The sequence below is a fragment of the Zonotrichia leucophrys genome, chromosome 11 (genome assembly GCF_028769735.1).
Source record: "Zonotrichia leucophrys gambelii isolate GWCS_2022_RI chromosome 11, RI_Zleu_2.0, whole genome shotgun sequence".
Taxonomy (NCBI): domain Eukaryota; kingdom Metazoa; phylum Chordata; class Aves; order Passeriformes; family Passerellidae; genus Zonotrichia; species Zonotrichia leucophrys.
This window is the reverse complement of record NC_088181.1, coordinates 16196879-16224421: the sequence shown is the minus strand read 5'-3', so window position 1 is coordinate 16224421 and position 27543 is coordinate 16196879. Positions and strand designations below refer to the sequence as shown.

The 27543-nt window shown below is 51.1% G+C and overlaps 1 protein-coding gene across 1 annotated transcript in view; it reads left to right on the top strand.

Annotated features, from left to right (window-relative positions):
• LOC135452980 (hydrocephalus-inducing protein-like) overlaps positions 1–23427 on the top strand; it is a 64913-nt gene extending 41486 nt beyond the window's left edge. Inside the window, exons 36-64 of the mRNA XM_064723536.1 lie at positions 1078–1224; positions 1393–1742; positions 2044–2248; positions 2705–2846; positions 4533–5208; positions 5670–5828; positions 6258–6445; positions 6617–6799; positions 7040–7159; positions 8446–8605; positions 8711–8883; positions 9045–9243; positions 9922–10024; positions 10544–10643; positions 11122–11290; positions 11569–11807; positions 12875–12947; positions 13564–13768; positions 14789–15021; positions 15608–15759; positions 16691–16883; positions 17444–17546; positions 18150–18401; positions 18733–18875; positions 19209–19430; positions 20609–20769; positions 21282–21382; positions 21920–22304; positions 23068–23427. Of these exons, the coding sequence (XP_064579606.1) occupies positions 1078–1224; positions 1393–1742; positions 2044–2248; positions 2705–2846; positions 4533–5208; positions 5670–5828; positions 6258–6445; positions 6617–6799; positions 7040–7159; positions 8446–8605; positions 8711–8883; positions 9045–9243; positions 9922–10024; positions 10544–10643; positions 11122–11290; positions 11569–11807; positions 12875–12947; positions 13564–13768; positions 14789–15021; positions 15608–15759; positions 16691–16883; positions 17444–17546; positions 18150–18401; positions 18733–18875; positions 19209–19430; positions 20609–20769; positions 21282–21382; positions 21920–22304; positions 23068–23236 (5705 nt within the window). The 3' untranslated portion in view covers positions 23237–23427. The remainder of the gene's footprint in view (positions 1–1077; positions 1225–1392; positions 1743–2043; positions 2249–2704; positions 2847–4532; positions 5209–5669; positions 5829–6257; positions 6446–6616; positions 6800–7039; positions 7160–8445; positions 8606–8710; positions 8884–9044; positions 9244–9921; positions 10025–10543; positions 10644–11121; positions 11291–11568; positions 11808–12874; positions 12948–13563; positions 13769–14788; positions 15022–15607; positions 15760–16690; positions 16884–17443; positions 17547–18149; positions 18402–18732; positions 18876–19208; positions 19431–20608; positions 20770–21281; positions 21383–21919; positions 22305–23067) is intronic.
• The last annotated feature ends 4116 nt before the right edge of the window (positions 23428–27543 follow it).

Genomic DNA, 27543 nt, shown 5'->3' with positions numbered 1-27543 from the left:
AAAAAAAAATGAAATCAATTTTAAGTGCTCACAAAAAGGTTCTTTTATAGCCCCCTTTGCTTCTTTTCTTGGCACATGTTCGTTTTTCTAGGGGTACCAACTGCCCAGGAAGTTTCATAGAAGCCTCCAGTCTCACATGGAGAACAGCCCAACGAGCTGTGTAACCTGGCAGTGGGCATAGGTAAATCTCTGGAGAAAAGAGCTCATCTAGGGCTGGTAAAGCATGCCTGTCTCTTTCCCAACTATTTTATATTTCCTCAAAGCTGAATTGAGCCTTCTTCTTATGGGCAGCAGGCAGAACTGCTGCCCACCTGAACAAGGAAAAAGCCTTCTGAAGTGGCTTATTGAGCACAAGAGGACTGACTATGCATGTAACCTCGCAAACGAGAGGAAGGGAAGGACAGCCTCCCAGGGGAATTTCCAATGAGAGACGTGCTCCAGATGAGCTCTTTTCTCCAGAGAGTTACCTATGGCCACTGTCAGGTTACACAGCTCGTTGGGCTGTTCTCCATGTGAGACTGGAGACTTTTATGAAACTTCCTGGGCAGTTGGTGCCCTGAGCTCTGCAGGGTGAGGCCAGACCTGGCTCGGTGCAGGGGGAAGTTTTGCAGTGCTCAGTTTTGAACCTTGCTGGGTTGGGAGCTGGTGGAAGGAAGAAGAGTCTGGGTCCCAGCTGGGCTTTTCCCACAAGGAGGATTTAGCTTCAGTGGAGATGGGTGATGCAAGTGTGGCAGGGCTGCAGGTCTCCACATGGGAATGCAGGATGGGTGCAGTGTATGGAAACAATGCTCCTAGAGGACAAATCTCTGGCTTGATCTGCAGGGGAACTGCTGTGTGAGCAGCGTCACCTGCGTGCACAGTTGTTAGGAGGGACACAGTGCTGGCTTTAAAATCAAGTATGGGATGGTGTGCTTTACCATGCTGGTAAGAGAAGCAGGGAAGGAGCTGCCTCTGGGAAACAGTGCTGCCAGTGCCCAGCAGACTGGGGAAAAGAGCCATGTTCCTTCCCAAGGCTGTGCCCATTGCAGTCAAAGGTGCCTGCTTGCTTTACAAAGCCCCCATCTGTTCCCTGTACAGATAAAAAATCTCAGACCAAGAATAAACGAGCCTCTGGGGAAAAAATCAACAAGAATGTCAAAGAAAAGACCCCTCCATCACAAAAGGAGGAGTCAGCCAGCAAACTTGGTAAACATGACATCAAGGTAAACATGATCTGCCCTGGTTGATGCCTGGGACCTTTGCATTGTCTTTGAGATGGGCAGGGGCCGCTTGCATTGGAGGCTCTGTGGGTCTATGTGCCATGACTTGGGCTGGGAATGTGCTCTGGCAGACAGCTCCACTGGTTCTCAGTGGTTTGCTGGCAAAGTGCAGTCCTGGCTAGTGTGGCTGCAGGCAGTGAGCAAAGTGCTGGGAGGCTGCACTGGGGCTTGCAAGCTTGGGTCTCTGCTGGCCAAGGCATGGGCCCTCCAGAACCATCCCCTGGAGCCCCCAGCCTGCACTGCAGGGTTGTTCTAGTCTCCATTAGTGAGGAACCCCAGCTCCAAGCCCAGCAGTGGGAGTTGTTCAGGGCTTTCCACTGTGGTTTCTTTTCCTTACAATGGTTCCCATTGCAGTTCACAGTTTCCACTGCTCCAGCGCCCCAGCAGCTGAACATCATCAGCAGTCGTGGGGAAGAGCTGAACTGCTTGAGCTGTGTGCTGCCCGAGGAGCTGCTGGTGGACATCCTCAGTGAGAGGCTGCAGGTGTGTGGGGTGGGGGAAAAGGAGACATTCCTGCTCCGGAGAGAAGGCACTGAGGTACGACTCAGAGAGGAGGAGGAGGAGCAGCTCTGTACATGCTGCTGGAGGATCCTGGACTGTGTGCAGGGAACCCTGGGGGAAGCTGCAGCTGCCCTTAGTTGGCAGAGCCTAAGGACAGGTCCCAGCTGCTCTTAGCTACTGCACTTGGAACAAGGATAGCTGGTGCCCTGGGACATCTGGGATTACTGTCCAGCTGTGAGGCCCCTGCGTGCAATGGCTGACTTACTCTTCCCTTTACTCACAGCGTAAAGACTGCTCCAAGGGAGTGATCTTTGATGGCTTGGAGAGCCTCTTTGCAAGCAGCCTGGAATCTTCCCTACTCTGTGTACTCAAAGCTGTCAAGAATCGTTGTCATATCTTCATGGTGAACCTGCATGAGGATTATGATTCTTGGAAAGCCAGGGAGGAAGCTGAAAGAAAGAGGAAGGAAGCTGAAACAGAGAAGGAAGGTGAAATATCTCCATCCCTCTCAAATCTTTTCTCTCAAGCCCTCACCCTTATCTCTGTGTATCTGGCTTTGCAGCAGAGCTTGTAAGAAATGTTTTTATTCATCTTTCCGCCTTCTGCCTCAGTGTAACCAGCACTCATCTCAGAGTTGCAGGAGATCTGAGGTTTTAAGACTCACCTTAATCTCTAACATTAAAGCTTGGGCACAAGTGCCAGCTGCTGTAGCTCAGTGACAAACAACTGTCCTCAGCCTTGGTGCACTTAAGCCAGGCAAAGCACAGGACCTCACTGCCCGGCCATAGCTTGGGAGATTGAATTCTGGAGCAGGGATATGAGCTCCCCAATATCTCCTGGGATGATAGGCTGCGTCAGGAAAAGCTGTGAATCCTTGCAGCTGCCCCAGAGCACCCAGCTCTGCTTGCAGTCACTCATGGTTTCTCCTCTGGTTTGTGCTAAAGAAATGCAGCGGGAGAAAGCTCTGCAGAGGAAAGCAGAACATATCTTGCAAATAGATGAGGATGAGTATGATGCACTCCCTGAGGAGAAGAAAGCAGAAGTGGATAAAATAATTCTGGAAAGGAAGCGCATACGGAGGAAAAAGTGAGTAAGCCTTCCATGGGTTACTGCTCTTCCATGGGTTATTGTCCCTGGTGGGCTTCCCTGCTCCAGGGACTCTGAGCTCAGAGGTGCTGCAGAGCAAAGGCCAGAAGCAGCACAGGGATGGCCACTCTGAGCTCCCTGGCTCCCAAGAGAGGAAGGACCTTCTTCTGTTGAGACAGAAGATCTTCTCTATTTGAGTGGTGAGCCCTCCTGCCTTAGATGCTGCCTGCAGGGAGCTGGGATCTGGCTCTGGGCTTGCCTTGGCACTGCCTCTAGAGGTGTCTTTAGGTCCATGGTGTTGAGTTGCACCTTCTTCATCATGTCCCTTCACCAAAACAGTGGGATTGTGGTATGGGCAGGTGTGGGGCACAGAGCAAACCTTGCTTTGGGTCCTGGTCCTGCCACAGCATTGCAAGTCCTTGCAATGCTGATCTGCCAGGGTTCTCCTTATGGTGGGACAGCACCCATGAAAGCTCATGTCCTTTAGGCTGCCCTGCAGCTGCAGCAGTAGGCAAGCCCAGGAGAAGCTCTGCTCCAGCAAGGCAGCCCAGCTCAGGACACATAGGCAAAGTGTGGAGATTGGGAGTGTGTGGTGGTTTGACCGGAAATAGGATTTCTGGGATGCTGTGGTCACCAATAGGTGCTCAGATTCTAATATTGGTGCCTGATGTGGCCATTGGGACATTGGATCCACCTCTGAGAACACAGGGTTAAAAGCAGGGCTCCCCCATGGAAGGTTCTCTTTGGATTTCAGGCGGGAGAGTTTGATCTCTCCCCCAGCCCAGCTGCTGGCTGTGCAGGGAAGGGGAAGGCCATGCGGCCTGGGAGAGGTGGGCCTGACCCTGAGGGGCCCAAGGGTGGAAGCATTGAAGAACTACTGAGAGGTATTCCCCTCTACACACTTCTGGGAGACAGAGAGAGAAACAGAGCCGTGCCTTAGAGTTACCCTGAAACTTGATAAACATGTGTGGCAGCAAGGCTGAGAGGGAGGAAAGGGCGGGGGAGGAGCCAGCGATGTGTCCAGCTGCTTGTGGGAGCTTTTAACCCCTTTGGGGACAATGAAAACTTTACAGAACATTAACCCTTCCTAGAAGAGTGATGAAGGTCTGGGCAGAGAGAGAGATGTTGGAAGAATGGAGAAGATGTAGTGGCATTTTTTGCCGGACTCTTTTTTTTGTATAGCCATGGACTGTTTTCTTGTGATACAGAGACTGCTTCCAGGGGGGGAAATGCCTCAGAACCAGGAGGGTTCAGTGTGGGTACCCCTCGGCACCAGGGGGTGCAAACAACATGGGGGGCACAGATGTCCCAAAGTTGAGACTGTGTCTTTTTGGAAAGAGACAAGGCATCCTTAAAAGGAACCCCAGAAGCAGCCCTGGTCCATGTGCAGTGGTGAGAGCACTGGGCACGGAAGGAAGATGTCACGATGGCAAAGGATCTCCGGGCGGTGCCACGCGTGGCAAGAAGTCCATGGCACAAAGAAGGACTCCTTCTCCTCTTGATGAACTGAGGATTGAGTATTCTAAAGGGTGATGCTGGACCAAGAGTTGGTGATTTGGGGGAATGTATCGTATTGGAATTTGGTGGGGGGAGGAGGAAAATGTTGGCCTCAGGGTCAAGGAATGAAGTGAAGGGCCAGCCAGGACTGGTGACTCTCAGCGATGTTTTCTGTTTTGTTTGCTGAAGGGAGCTGAAGCAGCTGGCTCGAAAGCTTGAGCAGGAGGCAAAAGCCTTAGAGAGGCGGAAGGAGGAAAAGAAGGGTGTCTCCGTGCGGAAGCAACCTCCAAAACCAGCGAAGGAGGAAACCAGATCACCCGAGGGGAAGGAAGCCCCAGAGAAGGGGGAAACCGAAGCCCCTGAGACCGGAGAAACCAAAGCCCCTGAGACCGGAGAAACCAAAGCCCCTGAGACCGGAGAAACCAAAGCCCCTGAGAAATGGGAAACCAGAGCTGCAGGGATGGGGGAAACTGAAATCCCAGAGGACCCAGCTGAGATGGAGAACTTGATCCTGAGGTTTCAGATTTATGATTCATCTCAGCAGAATGTTGCACAGGTTTTCTCCTGCTGGGACAGGGTTCAGGGTACCGTGCAGTTGCCTGTGATCCAAAAGGGAAAGTCTCCAGCTGAAAACAAAGGTCAGAAGACCAATAAGCCTCAGGAGAAGGTGGAGAAGAAGCCTGAACAAAAAAGTGGAGACCAAAGGAGTCTTCAGTCATCTCAGCTGGGGACGCGAAGCGAAGCTGCCGAAGGAGCAGTCGGAGACGAGCACATTGGGGTGCCGTGCCTGGACATTGAGGTCTCAGATCCAAAGGCCATGATTGGGCAGATCCTGAGGGATGGGAAGCTGCCAACGGAAGACCAGGTAAAACCTTGCAAGGCTCAGATCTTGAGCTTGCTGTGGTCTTGGGCCCTGGAGCATTGTGTTCCCCCAGGTGATAATGGCACAGAGCCACGTCTAGGTCCCTGATGGTATTCCACAAAGACTATCATCTGTGTGGATGGGGAGGTTATCACCATCCCTCAGATGGGCAGGAAGTGGGAGTGCTCTGTGTACAAGTATCCCATCTGTTCAGAGTTTCCCATCCCAGAAATCATAAACCCTCCCAGGACATGGCCATTGTTTTCTTCAGCTGAGTCACTCTCCCAGTCCTGCTTGTAGCTCTTGTGTCTGCTCTGGAGCCTCCTCGCCCCACTGGGCATAACAAAGCACTCGTATTTCATGTAAATTAAAAACCCCATTGCCAAAAGCTCAGTGCCTTCAAAGAAGGAGTTGTGAGGATGAAGGTGACAGAAGTATAAACAGGATTTTCTCTTCTGTTTTAGCTGCTGAAACATCTGGGACTGCATCCTGATGGCCCCCCCCTTCCCCCTGCTGCTGTGCTCTCCATAGTCGAGTACCCAGAGGAGAGGCTGGGCTCTGCAGAGCGTGTGGAGCCCTTCAGCATTGTGGCACCAGAAGGTGCTCCTATAGAAGAGGATCTGGTGGGTGCTCCAGTGGTGCTGGCACTGAAGGTGCCAGGGCAGGGACCAGGCTAGACGGGGACAGTGGGGCAGGTTGAATGGAAAGGGAGCATTGTGGAGAGGCAGTGAAGATGTGATGGGGTCCCATATCTGCAGGTCTCCTTTCTGTCAGAGATGGGACAAAAGAGAGAGTTCTGCTGGAGACAGAGCAGTTCTGTAAGAGAAGAGGGGGGAAAAGCACTTAAAGCCATGAACTTCCTTTGAGGAGAGGGTCCTGAGTGAGCAGGGGTGTCCTAGGCAAAACAAACACCAATAAGGGAGACCAAGTCCATGGACAGGTGGACTTATTTATTTTTTTTCTCTTCCGTTGGTGAACAAACCCCCCTTTTGCTTTCCAGGATGGGGATGTCTCAGGGCTCACCTCTCTCTCCCTCTTCTCTCTCCCCTTAGCCCAAGGCCCCAGATGTGAAGGTCAGTTCTTCCAAGGGCCATCCAAAGACAGGTAAAGCAACCAGCAGAGACACCTCTGCAAAGGAGAAGCATATCTCCACACAGAGAGCAGAAAGTCCCCGGGATTCCTCTGCAACAGGATCCAAAAGTACAGTGGGAAGTGCCTCAGTCCCCACAGAATTCCTCAGGTGAGCTGCACGGGAGGAGGTGATGCCTCTGCTTCTTGGTCCTCTTGCCAAACAAGGTCCATCGTCCCCAGCTCCACAGTGAGTCTGTGCCAGTGCTGGGGGATGGCGAGTGCACCCTCCTTGTTCTGTTGGCTCCTCAGCAATGTCTGAAGCCTCCTCCTAAATTGCCAGGCTGAAACGGTACCGGTGGATAGTGCCTGCCCACGGTGAGGTGGAACTGAAGGTCAACTTCTCCGCCAAAAAGCCAGGGAGGTTTGAGCAGACACTGAGGTTTGAGCTCGTGCAGTCAAAGCGCCAGTACGAGCTGCCCTGCTGTGGCACCGGCCTGTACCCCAGCATCTGCCAGAACCCACGGTAAGGCTGGGCCCTGGCAGCCTCCCACAGCACAGCTGCCCCTGAACTCACAGCCAGGCTGCCCCTTGGGGCTTCTGGCCTGGGCAGATCATGCTGCCTGAGGCTGCCCAGCCCCTCTTCCTGTGCTGGGAGCTGGGAAGGCACATGGTACCTTAGCCACCAGGAAGGGTTATGGCTTTCTGACCGCATTTCCTACTTGGAGCATCTCATAGCTCCTCCTTCCCCACTTTCTCTGCCCAGGGTGGTGTTTCCACAGTGCAGGAAAACCATGAAGGAAGACGAAGTCATCTTCAAGGAATACGTTGAGAGCACAAAGCAATTCCACTTTGGACCGCTGCTGTGTGGGAAATCAAGAGAGTGGTATGTGCTCCCTGCCGGGCCTTGTACTTTTCTGGACATGCCTGGAGAGACATGCTGTCCTGGTGGCACAATCCCATCAGAGTTCTGGGTTTGAAGGACCAAAGACACGTGGGTTTGAAGACACATGGGTTTGAAGGACCACAGATGTGTGAACTTGAGCAGATAAGAGGCAAATGAGCCTTGGAGGAGCTGCTCTGCCTACCCAGTGGGTGCCTTGGTGGCCGCCTTGGTGGCCAGAGCCGCGTGCTGCTGCGAGTCCAAAGGTGACTTGGGGGGCAACTTTTGTGTCCCCCCCACATGTCAGCTTCAACCCATAGGAAATGAACTTTATGGTGGTTTTTGAAGTGCTTTGAGCTCTGCAGGTAGCCTGTTCTAGCAATTATTCTGTAGATGGTTTTGTAAACCTCTCATTAATCTCTAATTATTAATAAGATTTTATGGTTGACCTGCCAATAGGTGTCGAGGGGAACACACAGCAGGAATTACATTTTCCTGCAATGACATTGAGTGCTCACTGCTGGATAAAATCTGCCTAAACACACTATCATTGAAGCTATTGTGTACTTCTACTTTTACTGTCACTTAAAAAAAAATAAAAATTTAACATTAAGTTCTTATTTCCATGGGAGCTCTAGAGGGCTAGGTCTCTTTTGACAGCCCAAGGAAATGAAACTGAAATGCCTACAATCTTTTTCCAGGTTGATGGATGGTCTGGGGTCTCTCTTTGCCTCTTTAACCCTTTCTCCAAATTCCTCTCTCTAACTTTCATTCCAAAGTCATTTCCACACCTGAAAGAAGGATCATTTGTTATCTTTTTGCATTCCTCTTAGGAATTGATGCTTTATGTTTCTTTCTCAGACTCTGAGCTAACCCATGAAATCCCAAGTACTTTCATGACTTTCATGAAAGAGATTAGCTAAACTCCTTTTCCAAAGGCCTTTCCTTATACCCTGCAGGGAAGGCATCCCAAGAAGGAGGGGGAAAAAACCCATGTGTCTGGTATGCTGTTATTTTTCTAGGCAGCCTTGAATTAACGTTGTGTTAAAAACTCTTGAAGTGGCCTGAGCATGATCAGGCTTCTGGGCTGGAGGCACCGAGTCCAGGGGAAGGCATCAGAGTAAGCCAGGGTTGAGCACTCGCCCATGCCTCTGACTGGGATCCATTTCCATCACTTGTCTGTTAGAGCAGGGTCTCCCAGCACTGCTTCCTCGGGTGCACACGGTGCTCTTCTCGGTGTGTGGCAAAGGCAACGTCTCCTCTGCAGCCTTTTCCCCTTTTGTGGACAGGTACAAGGCCCTGAACTGTCCTGGCAACTCAGAGAAGCTAACCATCTTCAACAACTCCCCTATGGACATAGAGGTCCACTTCTCCTTTGAGAATGATGGGGAAGCAGAGACATTCCTTCTGGACCCTCCCAGCCTAACCCTGAAACCAAAGGAGAAGCAGGTAGGAGAAGGGCAGGTAGAGCAGGCACTGTAGAAGTGCCCAGGGGCTGCTCCTGCTGCTCACACTCAGAGCTCCTTTAATTTCTTCCTGTGGGGCCATGTCCAGGAGCTGACCATTTGGGCATACCCCACTTCCCTTGGCTTCCTGGAAGACAAGCTCATCTGCAGCATAGAGAAGAACCCGGAGCCAGTGGTCTTCAGCCTGTGCTGCTATGGGGTACATGTGAAGCTGGAGATCAGCCCCCCAGAGCTCTCTTTTGACAAGCTGCTTCTGCACAGGTCAGTGATCCCACAAGCGCTCCAAGACTTGTGACAAAGAGAAAACGTTTGACCCTGGTTTCTGGGGCATGGATGGAGCCGCTCCAAGTTGCATTCAGTGGCGAGGCTGGTGCGACCATCCAGCAACTGATGCCAAGTGCCTTCCCTTCCTCTCTCTGCAGGACTGACAGCAGGACCTTGGTCCTGAAAAACAACAGCCTGCTGCCCATGGCCTGGCAGCTCAATGGGCTGGATTACCTTGCTGAGAACTTCTCCTTGTCACAAGATAATGGCATCCTTGATCCCTCCTCAGAGTTGGAAGTGACAGTGCATTTCAAGGCTGAGCAGATTGGCATAATTGAGAAGATCCTTCGACTAGAGGTGAGAGAAACTGTGCTCTGCCTGGCAGAGCAGGGCACAGTGAGCAGCCATGTGCTCCTAGGGACAGAGTCACAAAGAGCTGCACCTGCCAGACACGAGGATGCTGTGACCCCAATTTCTGCCTCTGCACAGCATTTGCCAGAACATGCAGTGCATCCACATCCCCCCAGATAAGCAGACACTTCATCCTGAGCCTGTAGCAAAACCACCTTGTCCCTGTGAATGGTTGAAGGCTGTTGTCTGGTTGTACAGACTGTAGCGTGATCTCTGCGTTCCTCCTGGACTTTGTCTGAAGCCCTTGCATAGTGCAACAAACTGTCCCCCTGGGATTTTGTTCCCCATGGTTTAGGGGCTGCATTTCAGACAGGGTGCTAGGTGATTGGAGATTGCCACCTGCTCTGAGACAGCTCACACTTTTTGTGGTTGTTCTTACACCCCTGTGCCTCTCAAGGATGCTTTAGCAGCAGCATTCCCTGCTGCAGGAGTGCAGAGTTGGGCTGATAGGGTTTTTTACTGCAGCAGAATCTCACTGGGGCAGCCCATGAGAGGAACAGGTTAGCAAAGCTTGGGAGTCCACCAACGCTTGTGAAGCCAGGGAGGCCATAAGGGAAGCAGCCAGCAGAGACAAGGACTTTTCAAAAGAATAATCTGAACAGTGTTTGTTTCTTGCTGCCTCAGGTTTCAGATATAGAAAACATCCTGGGGGTTGTCCACACTGAAAACATTGAAATCTCTGCAGAGGTCTACGATGTTTCTCTGACCATTGACTTCATACCTGAAGGTCAGTGGATGCCTCCCAAACAAAGCAGTCCAGGTGCACTGCATTACCTTGGGAGGTGGGCAGCCAAAGCACTGGGATGGGATGGGATACAATGATGGCATGGATACATAAAGCATGTACCCTGCAACCTGCATGAAATAAAGCATTGTCAGGGCTCTGACAGTCTTAAGTCTCTCCCCTCTGAACTTTGAAGTGTGCAGCTTCATGTGCAGATTGGATTTGGGGGCTTTGAAACAACAATGACATAAACAGGCAGTTGGCAATGCCCACAGGCGTGGCACAGCAAATAAACTAATTGGATTTGTGCTTGGGAGCGAGGAAATGAAAGGCGAGCTCTTTAGCTACTAAGCCTGCAGATATTTTGGGTGTGAAGAGAAAGGGCAGCTGGAAAACACTTTCAGGAACAGAAACTTGCTGGAAGGGGGTTTGCACCAAGACCTCCATGTAGCTTGTGGCCTGTTGTATTCTGCAGCAGCTCACAAATACCATGTTTGATCTCATTCTGGGGGTTTTCTTCAGGTCCAGAAGGAAGCTTGGAATTTGGAACCATTAATGTCATGGATAACGTGAAGAAAGTCCTAAGTTTAAACAACAAAGGGGTATACAACATTGAGTACAGGTGAGTCCTGCTGCCTGGTAGTGAGCATTTCCTTGGGTTCCCAGGCCTGCATGCTCTGTCAATGGCTAGAACTATTTCCGTGCTGGCTACCTCATGGTAAATACAAAACCTGAATTCTCAAATCTCAATTATTCTACCAGAGAATCCAGCCACAAACCAGCAGTTCTTCACAGCTCAGCAGGAACCCAAAGGAGAGCCCCAGAAATTTCAGCCACTGAAATGCTGAGATTCATTGCCTTTCTTTGATGGTCACCTCCTTTCCCTTTCTGAGACTCTGTAAGGAAGGGAATGAAAAATGTTGGTGTCAAGGTTTCTTGCAGTAACCTCATGATTGTCTGCACTCCCTGTCAAGATCCAAGATTCCCTGAGCAGAGCTGGACTCTCCCTTTTTTTTCTGGTCCTATGCAAAGTCCTGGCTGTGCTGGTGGCACCTGTACTTTTAACTGCAGAGATCTCCATTCCTTCCCTTTCTCCCCAGGTTCATGCTGAAGGGTGCAGGTCCCAGGATGCGAGACGCGGCATCCCACTTCACTGTTGCGCCTCAGTCGGGCGTGCTGATTGCCTCCCAGCCTGCTGTGAATGTTGAGATGCTCTTCCACCCCACCAGTGAAATGCTCCTCAAGAACAGACCCATCCTGTACTGCCAGGTGAGCTGCCTGGGCCAGGCTGTGTTATCACACGGTGCTTTGGGAGTGTAAACAGGATAGATGTCTAATGGAAGGAGGCATTTAACTGGAGAATCCTCTCTCCTACATGCACAAAGTCTTTCAACACCATTTGGGAGGCTTCCTAAGTGGAGCTGAGAATGTGACTCTGGAGGAGGTGCTTAAACAGGGAGGGGCAAACTGGAGGCTGGGGAGGGAGGCTGGGGACTGGGGTAGAGGCTGGCCTCTGCATTGTTTACCTGCCCTTCCTGTGGACACAGGTGACAGATGCCAGATTAGGTCGAGGAGGCCAGGTTGTCGCTGACATCCCACTGAAGGTGTCGGCCAAAGCCGTGTACAGCAAGTACAGCATTGAGCCTGCCTCACCCATCAACTTTGGAGCCATGATCAAGGGCACCAAGAAGAGCCAGACTGTGGTGCTGGAGAACAAAGGCATGCTCCACTTCAAATTCTGCATCCGCCAACCAGCCGAGGATGCATCTACATCAGAAAGCAAAAGGTACGAGCAGCCCTGACCACCCTTCCTGTCTGAGGAGGCACCACCCTGCAGCAGTCCGTGGCCTGAACCCTGAAGTCCGGCTAGTGAGAGGGTGACCAACAGCCCACTGCAGTCAGGGGGAGTCAGTCCCGGTGGCAGAGCCCCAGGGCTGGCTGCTTCACGCACCCCTCGGCGTCAGTGGCCTCGGGCTGTGCCTGCAAGGGACGAGGTATCGGCCAAAGCTGCTGTGCTGGTTGAAGGAAAGAGTCGGACACTCCCCGGGGTCCAAATGGGTTTAATGCCTCTGGCAATCCGACGTGGACGGGCCAGGGACCAACAGGGAGTGATAGAAGACAGTGGGGGGGGACAAGGCTTTTAAAGGGAGGTGGAAACCAAAGGAGGGGTTTACAAACTAACCAATTAGGGAAGGTCGGGGGATGAGCTTAACATAACAGACAACATAGTGAATCCAATAAGTACAAATTAAAGGAGGGGCCCCGGGACCTCAGCCAACCACGACCCCTAGTGAGACGAAGGTTCTGGAAGACTGGGAGGTGTGGGGGGGTGATTGACTGGGCCCGGGGAGGAGGAAAAGTTTACTTAAAAGGGAATAAAAGGGAGGAGAAATTATATAACATAGGTAATTGACACAAACCAAGGGCAGGGATAACCACAGTAACATAACTGCCAGCAGGGCTACGGCGGGAAACTTAAGGAGGGCAAAACCATCTTCACAGAATGGGGGGGGAACAATACATAACACGAGGGAATATTACAAAAACTTAAAAACACACTACAACACCACCCCACGGCTGGATGTGGCAGGCAGCCAGGGGACCTGGGCTGTTGTGTATTTGCATGCCTGGCTTGAGGAGAGGGAGCAAAAAAAGGCCTGGGTATGCACAGGTGTAGTATGAAGCTGGTGACAGAGCTGCTCAGTCCAGCAGGTGCTCTCAGTGGGTGCTGCTGGCTGCTCTCTGGGAGCCAGCAGGACACAAGGCTTTCCTCTGTGAGCAGGAAGGCCAGCTTTGGCCTCAGAGAAAGGCAGGGGAGCTCAGATGACAGATACCTCTGCTTTCTCCTCTCAGCTCAAAGGAAGGGGAATCTGCTCCATTGGCTGCTAGGCTCTCAACAGCAAGGAAATCGAGCTCCTTTACACAGGTGGGTGACTCCTGCTGCCCAGCAGTGCTGCTGCAGGGGATGTGAGAAGATGCTGCTGTGCCCAGGCTGGGGCTCATCGCCACAGGGTGGGATGTGGTCTGCAAGACCAGTATCTGCTCAGTCCCACTGACAGTCCTGTAGTCTGGCTCTGACCTGGAGTTGTGGGGTCAACAGAGGGGAGCAGGTCCTGTGTTTGGTAGCTGCAAGCCAGCATAGGTCTGTGAACACCTCAGAAGCAAAAACATCCCCCTGAACTCCCAGTCCACAGAGCTCAGACAACATTGCTTTTTCTTCTTTGCAGTCCCCTGCCTCTCTCCCATCATTTCTCAGAGGTATTTCTGCTCTCCTGTGTTACCTCTGGAGATTGAAGGAGCACAGCTACCACCTTAATTCTTTACACTTAAATTCCTTTCTCTCTGCCCTCTGGGACAGATTTGTAGCTCTTCTTGGCTTGTTGCTCCCAGCCTGGGGCTGCCTTTGGGCCATGAAGTCATCCTTCCCTGCCCTGGGACTGGGTGCTTGGGCCCAGCTGGAGGCCAAGGCAGGACATACTCTTTGGTGGGGTGCTCAAGGCACAGCTATCAGCCATCAGCCTCTCCTGGAACTTTTTCTGCAGAGTCACCTCAATCTTGGCATGTTCACGGTGTCCCCCTGCTCCGGCTCCATCGGTCCGTGGGGACAGCAGAAGATCACAGTGGACTGCTTCGCAGGGCAGGAGGGCAAATGTGAGGAGCAGCTCTACATTGACATCCCGGGCAGAGACCCCAAGGAGAATCCCCTGGGCATTCCCTTCACCCTGATTGCCGAGTCCTGCCTCCCAGGTACCTACTGCCCTCAGTGCCCTTGGTCACACCTGCTGCTGAGCAGCACCTCAATGCCACGGTGCCGGATTATTCCGACCAGCTCCCGGCACCGACAGCATGGGCGGGCTGCCCCCAGAAAGCTGCCCAATCCAGGCTGCAGCTGCAGGGCACGGCCGCTCTACGGCTGCCGTGGACTGCAGACTGTGCCAGGGTAGGGACAAGGATCAGGGAGAGGCCCTCTGTATGGTTCCCAGAGAAGTTGACTCCCAGAGGTTCAGTGACAGAAAGGGCAAACTCAAATGCATACATCAGATGATAAGGGGAAGGAGGTCTCAGGGGAGGATACAATCTTAGACCAATAGGGAGAAATTGGGGGTGGAACACAAGGCGGGGAATGCAGTGTTTAAACCAATAAGGGACTGCAGGGGAGGAGAATAATTTAAACAAATCAGTGGGGTTTCAAAGGATGCAAGATTGATAGGGAAGTGTCTCGAGAAAGAGGCAAGCTTGGGGAGGGATAGACATTCAATAGGAGGAGGAAGAGGGAACAGAGGGGCAGATCTTTGGAGAGATGGGCAGCCAGAGCAAACCCAATAACACAGTGGGGAAATGAACAATCCATCAAGAATAAAATATGCTATGACAGTATAAATTAAGAAAGATTACAAAACTGACTGCTAGAAATGCATTACAATTAAAAAACACAATGCTACACCTCAACTTGCTGCTTGCATAGAGAGGCAAGCTAGCCCTTGTGTCCCAGCTTAAAATCCTCAGAGGTTCCAGCCCTCTTCAAGTCCACCAGTGGACTCATCCCTCTCAGGCTGAGAGGGATGCATGGAAGGATAAAAGGAAAGCAATGCTCTCTAAGACTGAGGTAGACTTAGCTCCATCCTCACAGCCAGTTCCCCCAGCCAAGGCTGGGTTTAGCAGTCACCCGGGCAGAAAGGGCTTATCAAGCCTTCTGAGAGGCCAGCAGGGTCCAGATAAACTCATCAGGGAGGCTTCTCCATGCTCATCCCTCTGGTGTGTCCCCAGGACTTGCTGAGGATGTGCTGTTAATCTTCGAGGAGTACCCGATCTGCAGCAGCACCGACCTCGACCGCAAGATGCAGTCGGTGAAAGGCACGGGCCTGTTCGTCAGAGATGAGAACAGGTTCATCTTCAACAAGGTTCTGGTTGGCCAAGAGGTAGAAGCTCATTTCAGTATCTACAGTGCAAGCAGCCTGCCATGTGATGTGGTCCTCTCCATCAAACCCCTGCCTGGAGAGGTAAGAACAGGAGGCCAAGGTGGTGGTTGCCCTCTAAGGGCTGGGTGAGAGCCTCTTTTGTTCTCCAGATGCATTGCTTCCTGTGGCCCAGACTAGTGTAGCTCAGTGCAGGTCAAACTGCAGGGGAGAGCAGCAGAGCCAGGGAACAGTTGTGTGGAATTGTGCATGTCTTGGGCAAGGTTTTGGCTCACACCTCTGGGTCTTCAGTGGGAGAAGTGAATCCTTCTGAATCTCTCCTGGAAGCACACGCAGAGAGGGGCTCTTATGAGCTGACATGCCAGGGCTCAAAGCAGAGCATTTCCTCGGGCTCCCTGGCTTTTCCTTCTCTTTGAAGGCCAGTTCTGGGTTAGCTGCAGGATCTTCCATGCACTGCCCATCTCCCATATAGGCTGGGGAAGCTTCCTGCACTCCAAACACACAATGCTTTAGCACAAGGTCAGCATTCCCTGGGAGGACGGGAGCCTGCCCAGGGAAGGAGGAAGGAAGACACAATGTCTGGGGCTGTTCTCAATAATGCATTTATGCATAAAACTGTGTCATCTTGAAAGGTGTTTTCTCCTAACACTGCTCTCTGGATTCCCCCAAGGAACAAATCCCTATCAACAATGTTTTCAAGTTGGATCCAGTCAAGATGTCCATTCCTGGCTCATCCTATGCTGTTGCTACAGTGACCTTCACCCCGCCAGATGAGCAGAACTACAACTGCACTTTCAAGGCTTCCCTTGTCATCCCCAAAGGGTAACTGACCCTGTGAAATATTGGGGAGGCCTCACTGATACCTGCCTCTCCCCTGGAAAGGCACAGACCTCTTGTTAGCTCTAATGCTTTCAGTAGCCTCAGGCAGAGTACTTGGAATGAGATGATCTGGGAGGCAGTAACTCTTAGATAGAGCAGAAAAATGAGGCTGATGGTTTAGCCTGTATGAGGAACTAAGACAGGCAAATATTAGGTAGCCAACTGGAAGTTACTGAGATGTGCTGCAGCTGAGCTGGGGGTTCCAAGGACAAAGGCTTGGATGAAGCAGTTTCTGTACCAGCAAGTCAGCAGTCACACTTTCCTCTTTGTTTCTGTAAAATTAGGTGATCCTCTGTGATTCCCTGGCATTCATTAAGCTGTTTTATGTGAGTGATTTGAGCTGGTATGAAAGAGGAGTCTGGTTCCTCTGCTCTGGGACCTGTGTACTGGGGCTTTGGCCTGCTCTTCCTCAACCCTTTAGTGGCTGAATTGGAACAAGAGAAGTCTAATTGCTAATAAGCAATTGGTTTTTTTACTGCTCATGGAAATGATATTTACTGATGGTGATGATGATGTGTTTTTGCCTTCTTGCTTTTGTACTGCCTTCATGCTGTGCTTTTGCTTGTTGCATAAGTTCATCTCAGTGCAGCCAGGGGATTTGCCATATCTCATCTGGTGCCTCATTATTTACCTGCTGTACTGCATGATTCAATCAAGTGAAATTATTTTTAACTGTTATTGTGGAAGGCTCTGGCTCTTTGGAGCAGATTCCTCTTGTGAATGGCCTTGAATGGATTGGGAAGAGGCTGGTGGGGTCCATGTCGTGGGGTACAGGAGCACCAGGAAGGGAAAACGCTGTGGCCCTTGCTGCTTTGCCTGCCTAGTGAGAAATGCGTTAGTGCCAGCTGAAATTGTTTCTGTGCCTCTGCTGCAGCCCTGTGAAAATTAAACCCCAAACCGTGACCTTCACCATCAGTGGGAAGGCGCACGAGGCGCAGCTGACGGTCGTGTGCCCCCGCGCTCGCAGCAAGAGGGGAACGGCCGTGCTGCGCTTCAAGAGGCACCGCGTGGGGACATCCCAGAAGCTGCCCCTGGTCGTCCGGAACGATGGCATCATACCTCTCAAGGTGGGGAGGACCTGCTCAAGGAATGGTCTGGTGTGGCAACGAGCGCTTGTGGCACAGGGGAAGGGTCCCAGAAAACACAGCAGGCCTGGGAAGAGGTGTCAGAAATTCTTTTGAAGCAAGTGACTGACATCTGTTCTCCAAGAAGGGAATTCTTGGAAATTTTCCATCCAGTCTTTCTTCTTTAAGTTGAACACAAGAAAGGTGGTGGAGTATTTTCCCCCCGTCTCTCAGGTCACCTTTTGTTCTCATGGACATGTGTGATTTTCCAGTTCCATTAGATTGTATTTGATCCCAGTTTACTACATTTGAAGTAGACTTAGATGTGGTTTAATTACATTCTGCTCATTACTTTCTGTCCTGTTTGGTTCTGTGTCAGTTCTACCCAGATGCCTCTGAACATCCTTTTTTCTTGTCTGGTTTGACTTCACTTTTGTGCTAAGTGCTGTTAGTAGTGGGAGAGGTGCTGGGCTGCCATGTGGGACCAGCAGCACTGTGGTGTCAGTCCCTGTGCCACCCTGTACTCACACAGCATCATTGTGCTCTGGTTTCCCTTTTCTCAGTTTATGTTACGCCTGGAGCACGAGTACGGAGCGTTCTTCTTGAAGGGCAGGGCCTCCACACTCGAGGTATTCCGCACTGAAGATGAGGACTCCATCATAAATGGTAAATTCATTACCCATGAAATGTGATCATGCAAAGAGGAAAACTCAGCCAAGCCTGCTCTTGGCTTCTCTGAGCAGCAGCCAGATGTTAGGCACAGTTTTGTTCCTTGGGCTCTCTGTCCCCCAAGCTTTTCTTGGGGCCTTTTTGCAGGGTTTCCTCCTAGCAAGTTGTAGGAAGTTCTTGTGTTCTAGATGTGGGGCGTTGAGTTGTGGGGGACTGTCACTACCACAGTGGACCCTCTGAGGTATTTGCTGCATGTAGGAAGGTACCAACCTGAACAGACACAGCCCTTGAGCACACAGACAGCCAGCAGAAGCCAAAAGCACTCTTTGGCTCAGCTTTGCATATGGCTGGAGCTGGCTGGAAGCAGATGGAATGAGGGCTGGGCATCAGCCTGAGGTTAAGCTGCTTAGGTGGTGATGTGTCTGGAGGTGGCATAGGCACAAGGTGTCTTGTGAACATAGGAAGAAGATCTGGAACCACTGGGGGTAGAACCTGTGCTGAGAAGGCAGCTGGCTTCAACCTCTTATTCCTCATATCTCCTATGGAAATATTTCCTCTGTACAGCTGTATCACTTAACTCTGATTTCCATTGCTGTGCAGGGAGCAAGCCCACAAAGCCTTTCTTCCTTCTGCGTCACGGGGAATCAGCAGTGTTTGATGTCATTTTCAAACCCACCCTGGCTCAACGTCTGGAAGGGGAGATTCATCTGTTGGTGGCCGACGCCTGCTCTAACAAGATCCTAGTAGAGCTGGTGGGTGAAGGCCACAGAGACAGATTCATCTTCAGAGGACTAAAGGAAGACACAGAGGAAAGGGATGCTAAGAGCAGCCTGAATAAAGACATCATTGATGGTAAGAGAGGAGAGGCTGCCAAGGTGGAGCAAGGAGGAGGACAATGTCTGATCATGTGTGTCCTCCCTCTAGCCAGGCCTGGGCTGTCACCCACGGGACTTGGTGGCCTGTGGGCATGGCAGCCATGCACGCAGAGCAGTGTGTGCTGTGCTGCACGTTGCTGGCTTAAGGATGTGTCAGGGTGTTTCCCTGGAAGTGGTGGGATGGGGAACTCCCTCCAGAGGGAGGAAGGCTTGGAGCAAGGAAGCACTGAACGTGCAGGTGTCTGTGCACGTGAGGGGCTGTGTGGAGCTCCCTGCATGCTGAGATCTCTTGCTCTCCTCCTTTACAGCTATCAGAGTGAATCACCTGGACTTTGGGCACTGTCCTGTCGGGAAGTGCTGCCGCAGGACCTTCGCCATCAGGAACCGCACCCAGCACCAGTTCCTGCGCTTTGAGTGGGAGGCAGACGGCCCGTTCCACATCTCCCCCAAGGTGAGCATGGATTGCTCTGCCTTTCCCCACTGCTCAGGCCCTGCCCTGGTGTTCCCAGGAGCTGGCAGGGAGTCCTCACATACCACTGATAGCCTGTTCCAGTGCCATGTAGGAGATGCAGTCCCTGGCCTGGCTGGGCCAAGGCTGCCAGCCTTGCAGCACAGGCTTCATATTATGGCAGGTGGCACCTTCTGTTCACACTTTTGTCTATCAAACTTTGCATAAATCCACTCTGAGGTGCAGATTCCTGGCACAGCTGCTCACCACATCAGTTCCTTTTGCTGGCAGTCCTGCCCTTGGCAGTGCTTCCAGTTTGGTCTTGACTCCCCCTAGGTGGGACACCTCCGTCCTCGCCGTTCCAAGAAGATCAGAGTGTCCTTCAAATCAAATGTCCCAGTCACCTACAGGAGGCACCTTGTGAAATGTAAGGTGACCAAGATCCAGTTTCAGCTGCCACCAAGGAAGGTTCCGGACTGGGATGACCGAAAGTACATTGTCACGTGGAAGAGTACCCCCAGGAAAGACCCAGAAGACAAATTCTATAAAGTGCAGAAGGTAAGAAGCAAAATGGCAAAAAAAGCCAACCCAGCTTTTACAAAAAGAACCACCATAACACCATCACTGCTGGCTGTGCAGCTCCTGCTTCCTCTGACATCGGACAGCTGTGAGGTTCACCAGCAGTGCAGTCCAGGGGAGAGGTGGATGCACAGTGACTGGATGCACTCACACAAGAGGGGAAGCCTTTTGACAAGAGACCTTTAGCCACACAAACCATCAGTCTGTGCCACAAGCACAAGTGTTGCAGCCCATGTTGAATGGGGGACAATGTTTTATGATTTTATCCCATTTTATGGTTTTAGTAATGTCTTGATCTCATTTGGTGCCTTTTCACCAGCAAGGAGTTAAGTCTGCTGCACTCTGTCTCTTCTTTTGAAGCAGAGAGAAATCCACTTCTCCTGCATATGCTGGTGAAGTCCAAGTTTTGTCTCATGGATACCAGAGAATTTGGTTGTAGTCTCTGTATTGTGTGGGATATCTCATCATGGAGTAGCTCAGGCACTGTGTGACAGTATGGAGGAGTCCAGAGAAGGATCATCTCCAGAGACTCTGGGTTTTATTTTCATTACTGCCATGCAAACTCATCTTGGGTTTGGGACATCAGAAGGTTCATTCTGAGTTTCTGGACCATTTTAAGGCTTCTAAACCATCCTCTTTTCTATCAGAACATCTGCAGTTGGAGACTTTCCTAGTGAGATCTCTCACATCCCAAAATGCCCATCCCCAGCTCCCAGCAGTGTGGCTGTTGCTCCACACAGGAAATATGGAAAGCACTTTCTCCTAAGAAAAGGAAAAGGTGCTTTCTAGAACTCTTCAGTCTTGGGGTTCTTCATCTACAGAGCTCCAGCAGGGGAACTTACACCAAATTTTGAGACCTGCTGGATTTATAGGGGACAGGAAAAGAGTCAGTCCCTCTACAAGGTTGAAGTACAGGGACTGGAACACAGCTATAGTCTCCATGGGGACATTGACAGCTGTGCTAGTGACTGCTTGGATCAGTGGGTAGGAACAACTGCTGTAGCAGAGCAGTCCCAATTTTGTCATCTTTCCAGGGAAGTAGAAGTGAATGGTCCTTTCTAGTCCCGCTATGAGGCTGAGCTTGGAGGGCAGAAGATTCCCTTCCAGGCCTGACCTTCTGGGCTCTGCTCAGTGACTCCTCCTTCCTGTGTTTGCAGGTGGTCGAGCCAGTCCCAGAAACGGATCACACTGAGGTGGAGGGTAGCACCCAGGAGGCCGAGGTGTGCCTCAGTGCTGCTGTGGCCTACACCCAGCTGAAGACGAACACCATCGTGGTTCAGTTCAGGGACACCTTGCCCTTCCATACAAGGACAGCCACGTGAGTGCTGGAGGCCAGGCACAGCTCCTCCTGGGAGCAGGAGCTGCCTCTCCCCAGGGCTGGTCCAGTGCCTGCCTGCCAGAACTCTGCCCCAGCCCCAACCAGCACAGGCCCATTTTCGTGCACACGAGGCCAAGCAGGAGATGGTGGTCAGGAGAGCCTCAGTGCTGCCAGACCTTTCTGCTGAGAGCAGCCATGGGTTTGCTCTCACTGCAGGTCACCTGTCCTCAGCTGCTCAGGAATAAGTTTGCAGTCAAACCAAGGCCTATAGTCCAGAGTAAGCCCCTTAGCTTCCATGTCCTGGGCACCATGTTGGCCCTTTCCTCTTAAAGATCCAGACTTGGAAATACTGATTAGGGCCGCCCAGGACAGCAGTCTGAGCAGCAGGGTTGCCTGGGGAAGAAGGTGCTCCTCAGCAGAAAGTGATACCAGAAGTTCCTCAGACAATGTTACTGTACTATTTGCTTTATATTTATTGGACATTTTTTTTATTCCTCCTTCTTGCTTTTCAGTTTCAGAATTCACAACACAGGAAAGGTACCTCTGGATTACTACTGGGAGGAACCTGCAGCTAGTAAACCAGTGAAGAAGGGATACTCCGTCGCTCTGATGCGTAAGGGCATTTCACCCCAAAACATGAATTGCTTTTTCATCCTTGTCCACACATCCACTTTCATCAGCATCTTCCCAGCTGCAGCTGGAGAGTTTTCTCCTTGTCCCTCTCTGCCTTTCAGCCTTTTCTCTTCTTGCTCTGCCCCTTCTGCTCTGCAAAGGAGCTGAGCCAGGCTCTGGGGAGAGCCACGTGCTGGGTCAGGACTGGGAAGGGGGACATCAGGTCATCTCTTTGAGAAGTCTGAGACTGGGAAAAGCAGTGGTGTAACGAGTGACCTGCCCTGGAGCCACTGTCTGTGTGCAGTTCCTCACTCCAGGGCAAATGCAAAGTCACTGTCTAAAAGCAACTCTCCTGCTTTGGCACAGGAATGTGTGCTGCAGGCAGAGACCCTGCTCCCAGACACTATTTCCTGCTAGAATAAAGGACTTGGCCAGAGATGCTCCAAGTGCATCCCAGCTCTCTTCCACCTACGTGCAGCAGGAGGCGGAGTTGCTGGGAACACAGGTCTTAGAAAGGTGTTCTGTTGCTCCCTTGCAGGTCGGTTCCTCTCCTCTAAAATTGTAAAGCATCGCAGAAAGCTGCTGCGTCGTTACTGGCGGCGGCTGGCCCGTCCTCCTAAAGTGCGGCGGCGGCCTGACATGAAGCAGCAGCATTCCAAGTGGTGGCAGCAGCTGCAGGATTCCAAGCAGCAGCAGCCCGAGCAGCCAGCCCCTTCCAAGAAGAAGAAAAAGACAAAGCACATCTCTCTGCAGCATAGCAGTTCCTCCATGGAAATCTTCCCAGATCTGACCGATGAAACACCGGCGGCACTGTTCTCCGTCGACCCCTACCGCGGCACCCTCGCTCCTGGCCAGATGCAGACCTTCCACGTGCGCTTCTCCCCGAAGGCTGTGGGCAAGTTTAAGACCATCATGGTGTGCAGGTGGGAAACGTCTCCACCAACTCACGCTACCGATGGGTGTCACTGAGTCACAGGGTGGGACAGAGTGGAAGGGACCACAGTAGGTCATCTGGTCCCACTTCCCTGCCCAGGTGGGGTCGTCACTGAGCACAGGGTTGTGTCCAGAGGGCTCTGGAATACTTCCAGTGAGGGACACTCCACACTCTCTCTGGGCAAGCTGTCACCTACACAGGAAAGAAGTTCTTCCTCAAGTTCAGGTGGAATTTCCTGTTCGGATTCTGCCATTGCCTCTTGTCCTGTTGCTGGGCATCACCAAGCACAGCCTGGTTCATCCCCCCTAACACCCTCCCTTCAGTCCCTCTGACTGGGATGGGGAGGTGGGCATGGAGTCAGGCAGCCCCAGAGAGGCAGCAGAAACACCCACAGGAGCACAGAAAGATCTGTGGAAGGCCACATCATCTGGCCTTGGAAGGGAGGCACTGGGAAAAGACACCATATGAAACATCACGCTCCTGGAAGGAGCAGAATCTGGAATGAGAGATCTGGGCAGCAGCCAGTCCCCAGCCTGCTTCTCTACATGGAACCCTGTGTGCTGTAGGTGGTTCCCAGGCACTTAACAGGTCATGGTCCTGCCCTTGCACCTCTGTGCAGTGAGTGCAGTTATTTAATGTGCTGCTCACTGCTTGCACAGAGAGAGGATGCAACACTGTGTGCTTTGCAAGGAGGCAGAAAAGCAGCTGGCTGGAAATGTTTCTCTGGCTAACACCAATCCCCTTCTTCCTAGGATTCCTCAGCTGAGGCCAAGTCAGAAGAAGGTGCGGCTGATTTTGAGAGGCAGGGCCCGGGACAAGAAGAAGATGAGGTTTGGTAAACCCAAACGCTCGGCGTTACGGCAGGCACAGGAGAGCCCGAAGCCCAAGAAGAGGGTGCACTGGAAGCTGCCCCCTGAGTGACAGCGTTTGTGTCAGCTGGAGCCTCCACAGGAGCCAGCAGCACCGTGCCTTCTGCTGCTGGTGGTCTCCCACCCTTCACCAGAGACCTCCGCAGCTACCCTTCCAGTGAACATCTCTAGCTTATCTTTTAGTTACCTAAGTTAATTCACTAACTGTTGTTTAATTGTTGATTAAACAACTGGCAATAAATCGTTAGTTGTCAGCTTGTCTTGGTTGGAAAGACAGGTGTCTGCAGGACCTCTCTGGAATGGAGAATGTGACCCCCTTCCCTCCAAATTATTGTAACTGAAATTAAGGGGCTTTCAGGCAAAGATATGGGAAAAGGAGTAGCAGTTCTTTACTAGCATGTAAGGCAAACAAAAACAACACTGCCAGCAACAACAAACAGAACCAGATACCCAACCACAACCTTCCCTCCGCTGCAGGCACTTTCCCTTTGCTGTAGTTCTGGTCACAGCTGGGCAGGGAAGGGAGGCAGCTAATGAATAAAGCAATTACTGAAGAAATTTTAATTAAGCTACACCAAGGAATACGCTGGGGAGCTCAAGCACTGTGCGATCAATTCGGAAGAACGTATTGCTGTGAGGGAGTCTATACAGGAATCAAACAGAGACTGAACAATGCTCAATTTGTTAAAAGGTAAATAAGAAAGTGATGAGAAAACACCCTGGTGAGGGAAGAGCCCTAGCCCTTAGACCCTTTCAAAATATGCAAATAAATTACACTGAGTTCCCACAGAGGTGGAAATACCTTCTTGTAATAGTTGATCACCTCACCCACGGGGTAGAAGCCTTTCCTACCTCAACTGCAACTGCCTCCAAAGTGGCTAAGATGCTATTAGAACAAACCATTCCCAGATATGGGATAGTGAAAGAATAGACTCAGATAAGGGAACACACTTGAGAAATTTTACATTCTATACGTGTTGAATTAGACATAAATTGGAGATTTCATACCCAGTGGCACCCTCAAGGCTCTGGATATGTGGAGAGAATGAATGCTATCCTTAAGAACCATATTACCAAATTAATGGTTGAAAGCAGATTAGCATTATTAGAGATCAGAACTGCTCCGAGAAAGGGCAGAGGACTTTCTCCCAGTGAAATGTTACTTGGGTTACCTTATTTGGGAAGGGAGGAGGGGTTGCCAATGGCTGAAATTAATGACTCAGCTCTCAGAAATTATTTGCAGGCAATTGCACTCTCTCTCATGGATCTTAGAAGAAAAGAGTTGTTACCCCAACCATCACCTCTAGACTTTCACATACACCAGGTAAAACCAGGAGATTGGGTTCTAATAAACTTGGAATGATGATGCCTTAACAGCAGCATGGGAAGGTCCCTTTCAGGTACTTTTAACAACTGAAACAATTACCAGGACTGCAGAAAAGCTCTTGTGCCTCTCAAGTCAAAGGGCCAGTGGAAGCTCCTCCCCAAACTTGGACAGTGGTACAAGGAAGTGACCCTTAAAAGTTAATCTTCAAAAGATGATTTAATAGTGAACAGTCAAGGGCAAGACTGGACTGACCTCTGTATTTGCCACCTGAGAGTCTTTTGCTCCTCTGTGGGCTGCAACCCCTTGGGCGTTGAGCAGTGGGAATATAAGGCAAACCAGACTTTGACAAAAGCGCAATAGGAGATTATGTTCTAAGCCTCTGCAAATTGCTGGATGGAGTGTCATGGCTTCTATGCTTCACCTCTACATCCCTGCAGTGTGCTGTTCTAGTGCACAGAGCTCAGAAAGCAGGTATGGACACTGAGGAAGGGAACCTTTGGTGCTACAGTCACCATCTGAGGTTTGCATCATCCCAGCAAGCACGGATGGAACTGCTGATGGCAGACACTGCACACAAGCATATCTACATCCTGCTTTGCTTGAGTGGGAGGAGAACTATGGACAGCAACCACAACTGACAAATCAGGAACTTTTAAATAGACTGAATTTAACACTGACCTCAGAAAAGACTGATTAATCTTATTTATAACTGCTTCACAAAAGGAGCCAGTTAGTGCTGACCAGACAGGGTAATTAAATCAAGGGGTTCAGCAATAAAAGGATAATAAAAGGAAAGGGTGGATTGTGAGAGATGAGGTGAGATTTTGCTGAAGCCAAAAGGTTGTTAGGCTAAAGAATGAAAGGTGTTGTTTGATTGTTTGAATTTGTTCTGGTTGGTTCAGTGTTGGTGCTGGAACACCATGACCTTCCCTGTGTGCATGTGCTTATTTATTATATTAAGAAGAAATAGCCTCTGGTGTCCCTTGAGGGAATGAGGGAAGATGACCCTTTACTACATGGGCCAGAGAAGTCAGCACTTGGGTTTCTCTGCAGAAATAGACAAATCCTCTCTGCACCCCTTGGCAGCTCCAGCTGCTTGTCCGCAGTGAATTTAATCTTAGTTTTGCATGAGATGTGGTCATGTGTACTCTGGAGAACTGAAAACTGCTGCAGGATTGAGGAGGGGCCAGGACATGTCTACTGTGGTCACACATCCCACCTCAGGCTGCTGCCACTGGAACCCCTCAGCCTCTGCTGAGTCCCAAAGGGTGATGAGACTGCTGGTCATGAGCTTCCCAGGAGCTTGCTTTAACCCTTTCCCAGAAATGGCTTTTCCTTTAAATACTGCAGTTGGAAATCAGAGAAAGATCTGTATGGGGCCTGCATCCTGCTAAGGGGTGTCCTCATGCTATGGAAACACTTCAGCAGGACAGAGGGGTTTGCTTATTAACTCCGGGATAGAAGCAGCAGTTTTTAGCCTGGATGTGTCAGCCAAGGAATCAGGAACTGCCGCACGATGGCATTGTCTGCTGCAGAGAGAGGCAGAGGCTCTTCCAGCTCAATCTTCGCAGGAGCCTTCCCTGCGGACAGAGCACGGTGTGAGCTCCTCGCACTCGTGTTCAGGATAAGGTTACGCTGCCACTAGACTGGACTAACCCTCTCAAAATGGCTTTTTCCTGATGGAGGAATCTCTCTGTTCCCAGCTCCTGGCTGAGGTGTTTGAGCACAACATTCAGAGCCTGGCAGGGTCCTGCTCTTGCACTGCAGTGTTGCATGAAGGGTGTCGCCTTACACTGAGGGAAACTGTGAGCAGCTCTTTGAGAATTAGACAGCCAGGAACGAAATTAAGTCAGCTGAGACAAACAGTTATTGGTAATGAAAAAAGTAAAGACTTACTCTACTAAGGATGGCTAGAAAAGACAAAGCAAGAGGAAGAAAAATGGGAAAGGAGTTGGTGGGGGGAGAGACAGAGGCCTGGCTTGGGGGTGGGGAGGGCTGGACATAGGTGGCTCAGGGACACAGGTGGCTCAGGGACACCGAGATTAAGCAGGCAGGGCATTGTTCAGGGATACAGGGAGACAGGACAGATGTGAGGGCGAGCAAGGTCCAGCAAGGGCCTCAGCAGGCCAGAGTCAAAGCAGAAACAAGACATAAAAGGCCCCCAGACTCAAAAAGCAAGTTTGAAAAAAATTCCATGGCTTGTGTTGCAGTTATTTTTATGGCCCTGTCTCCTCCCAAAGCCTGCCTGCTGACAGGAGACCACTGGCCCAGTCCAATGTCCCAGTGCAGCCCCTCAGCAGAGACCTTTAGCCATGGATTGCAGAGTGTCTCTGGGGTACAGTGCCTTCGGGGCTCCCCTGCTGACAGCCTGTCCCCTGTGACACATGAACTGGCTGCCAGGAAAAGCCTCCCCAGAGACAAGGCTTTCCTCCATCTTCTCCTTGGTGCCTCCTGGACAGGGCACATGTCTAACCCATTCCCCACATGCCTCTGACAACCAGGGTTGCGACAAGTCACAAGTAAATTGGCTCCTCAGACAGGATAATATGCTGTCACTGGTTTTGACACCAATGTGTCTGTGCCACAGTTTCCCAATTAAAGGCCTCAATTTTCTCTTGTTTTAATGATTTAAGGTTGCCTCCTCCCTTTTAACTTCAGTTATTCCCTGTTTGATGATGCTTGCCAGCACCAGGAGATGTGATCACTGTACCTGTCCATGAGAATCTTTGATAGAATTCTTGGCAGCTCCCTCTAAATCTCACCAAGACTTGGTTCTGGGTTTATCTGAGGAGGGCTGAGGTGCCCTGGTTCATGTCTGCCTGCTCATCCAGGGAGCTGTCTGATAGTTGTGCTGTTCAGTTGTTTCTGTAGAGCTTTTGAAGTCTCCTGCAGGCCTCAGCCTCCATAGCCCTGAAGCTGGAGCACGACTGGAAGATGCGTATTCTGTGTCCCTGATGCTTTTCACCCGTGGTTCCTCAGCCCACTGAACACTTAAAAGATTTCTTTCCTGTCCTAAAGGAATGTTTTATTTG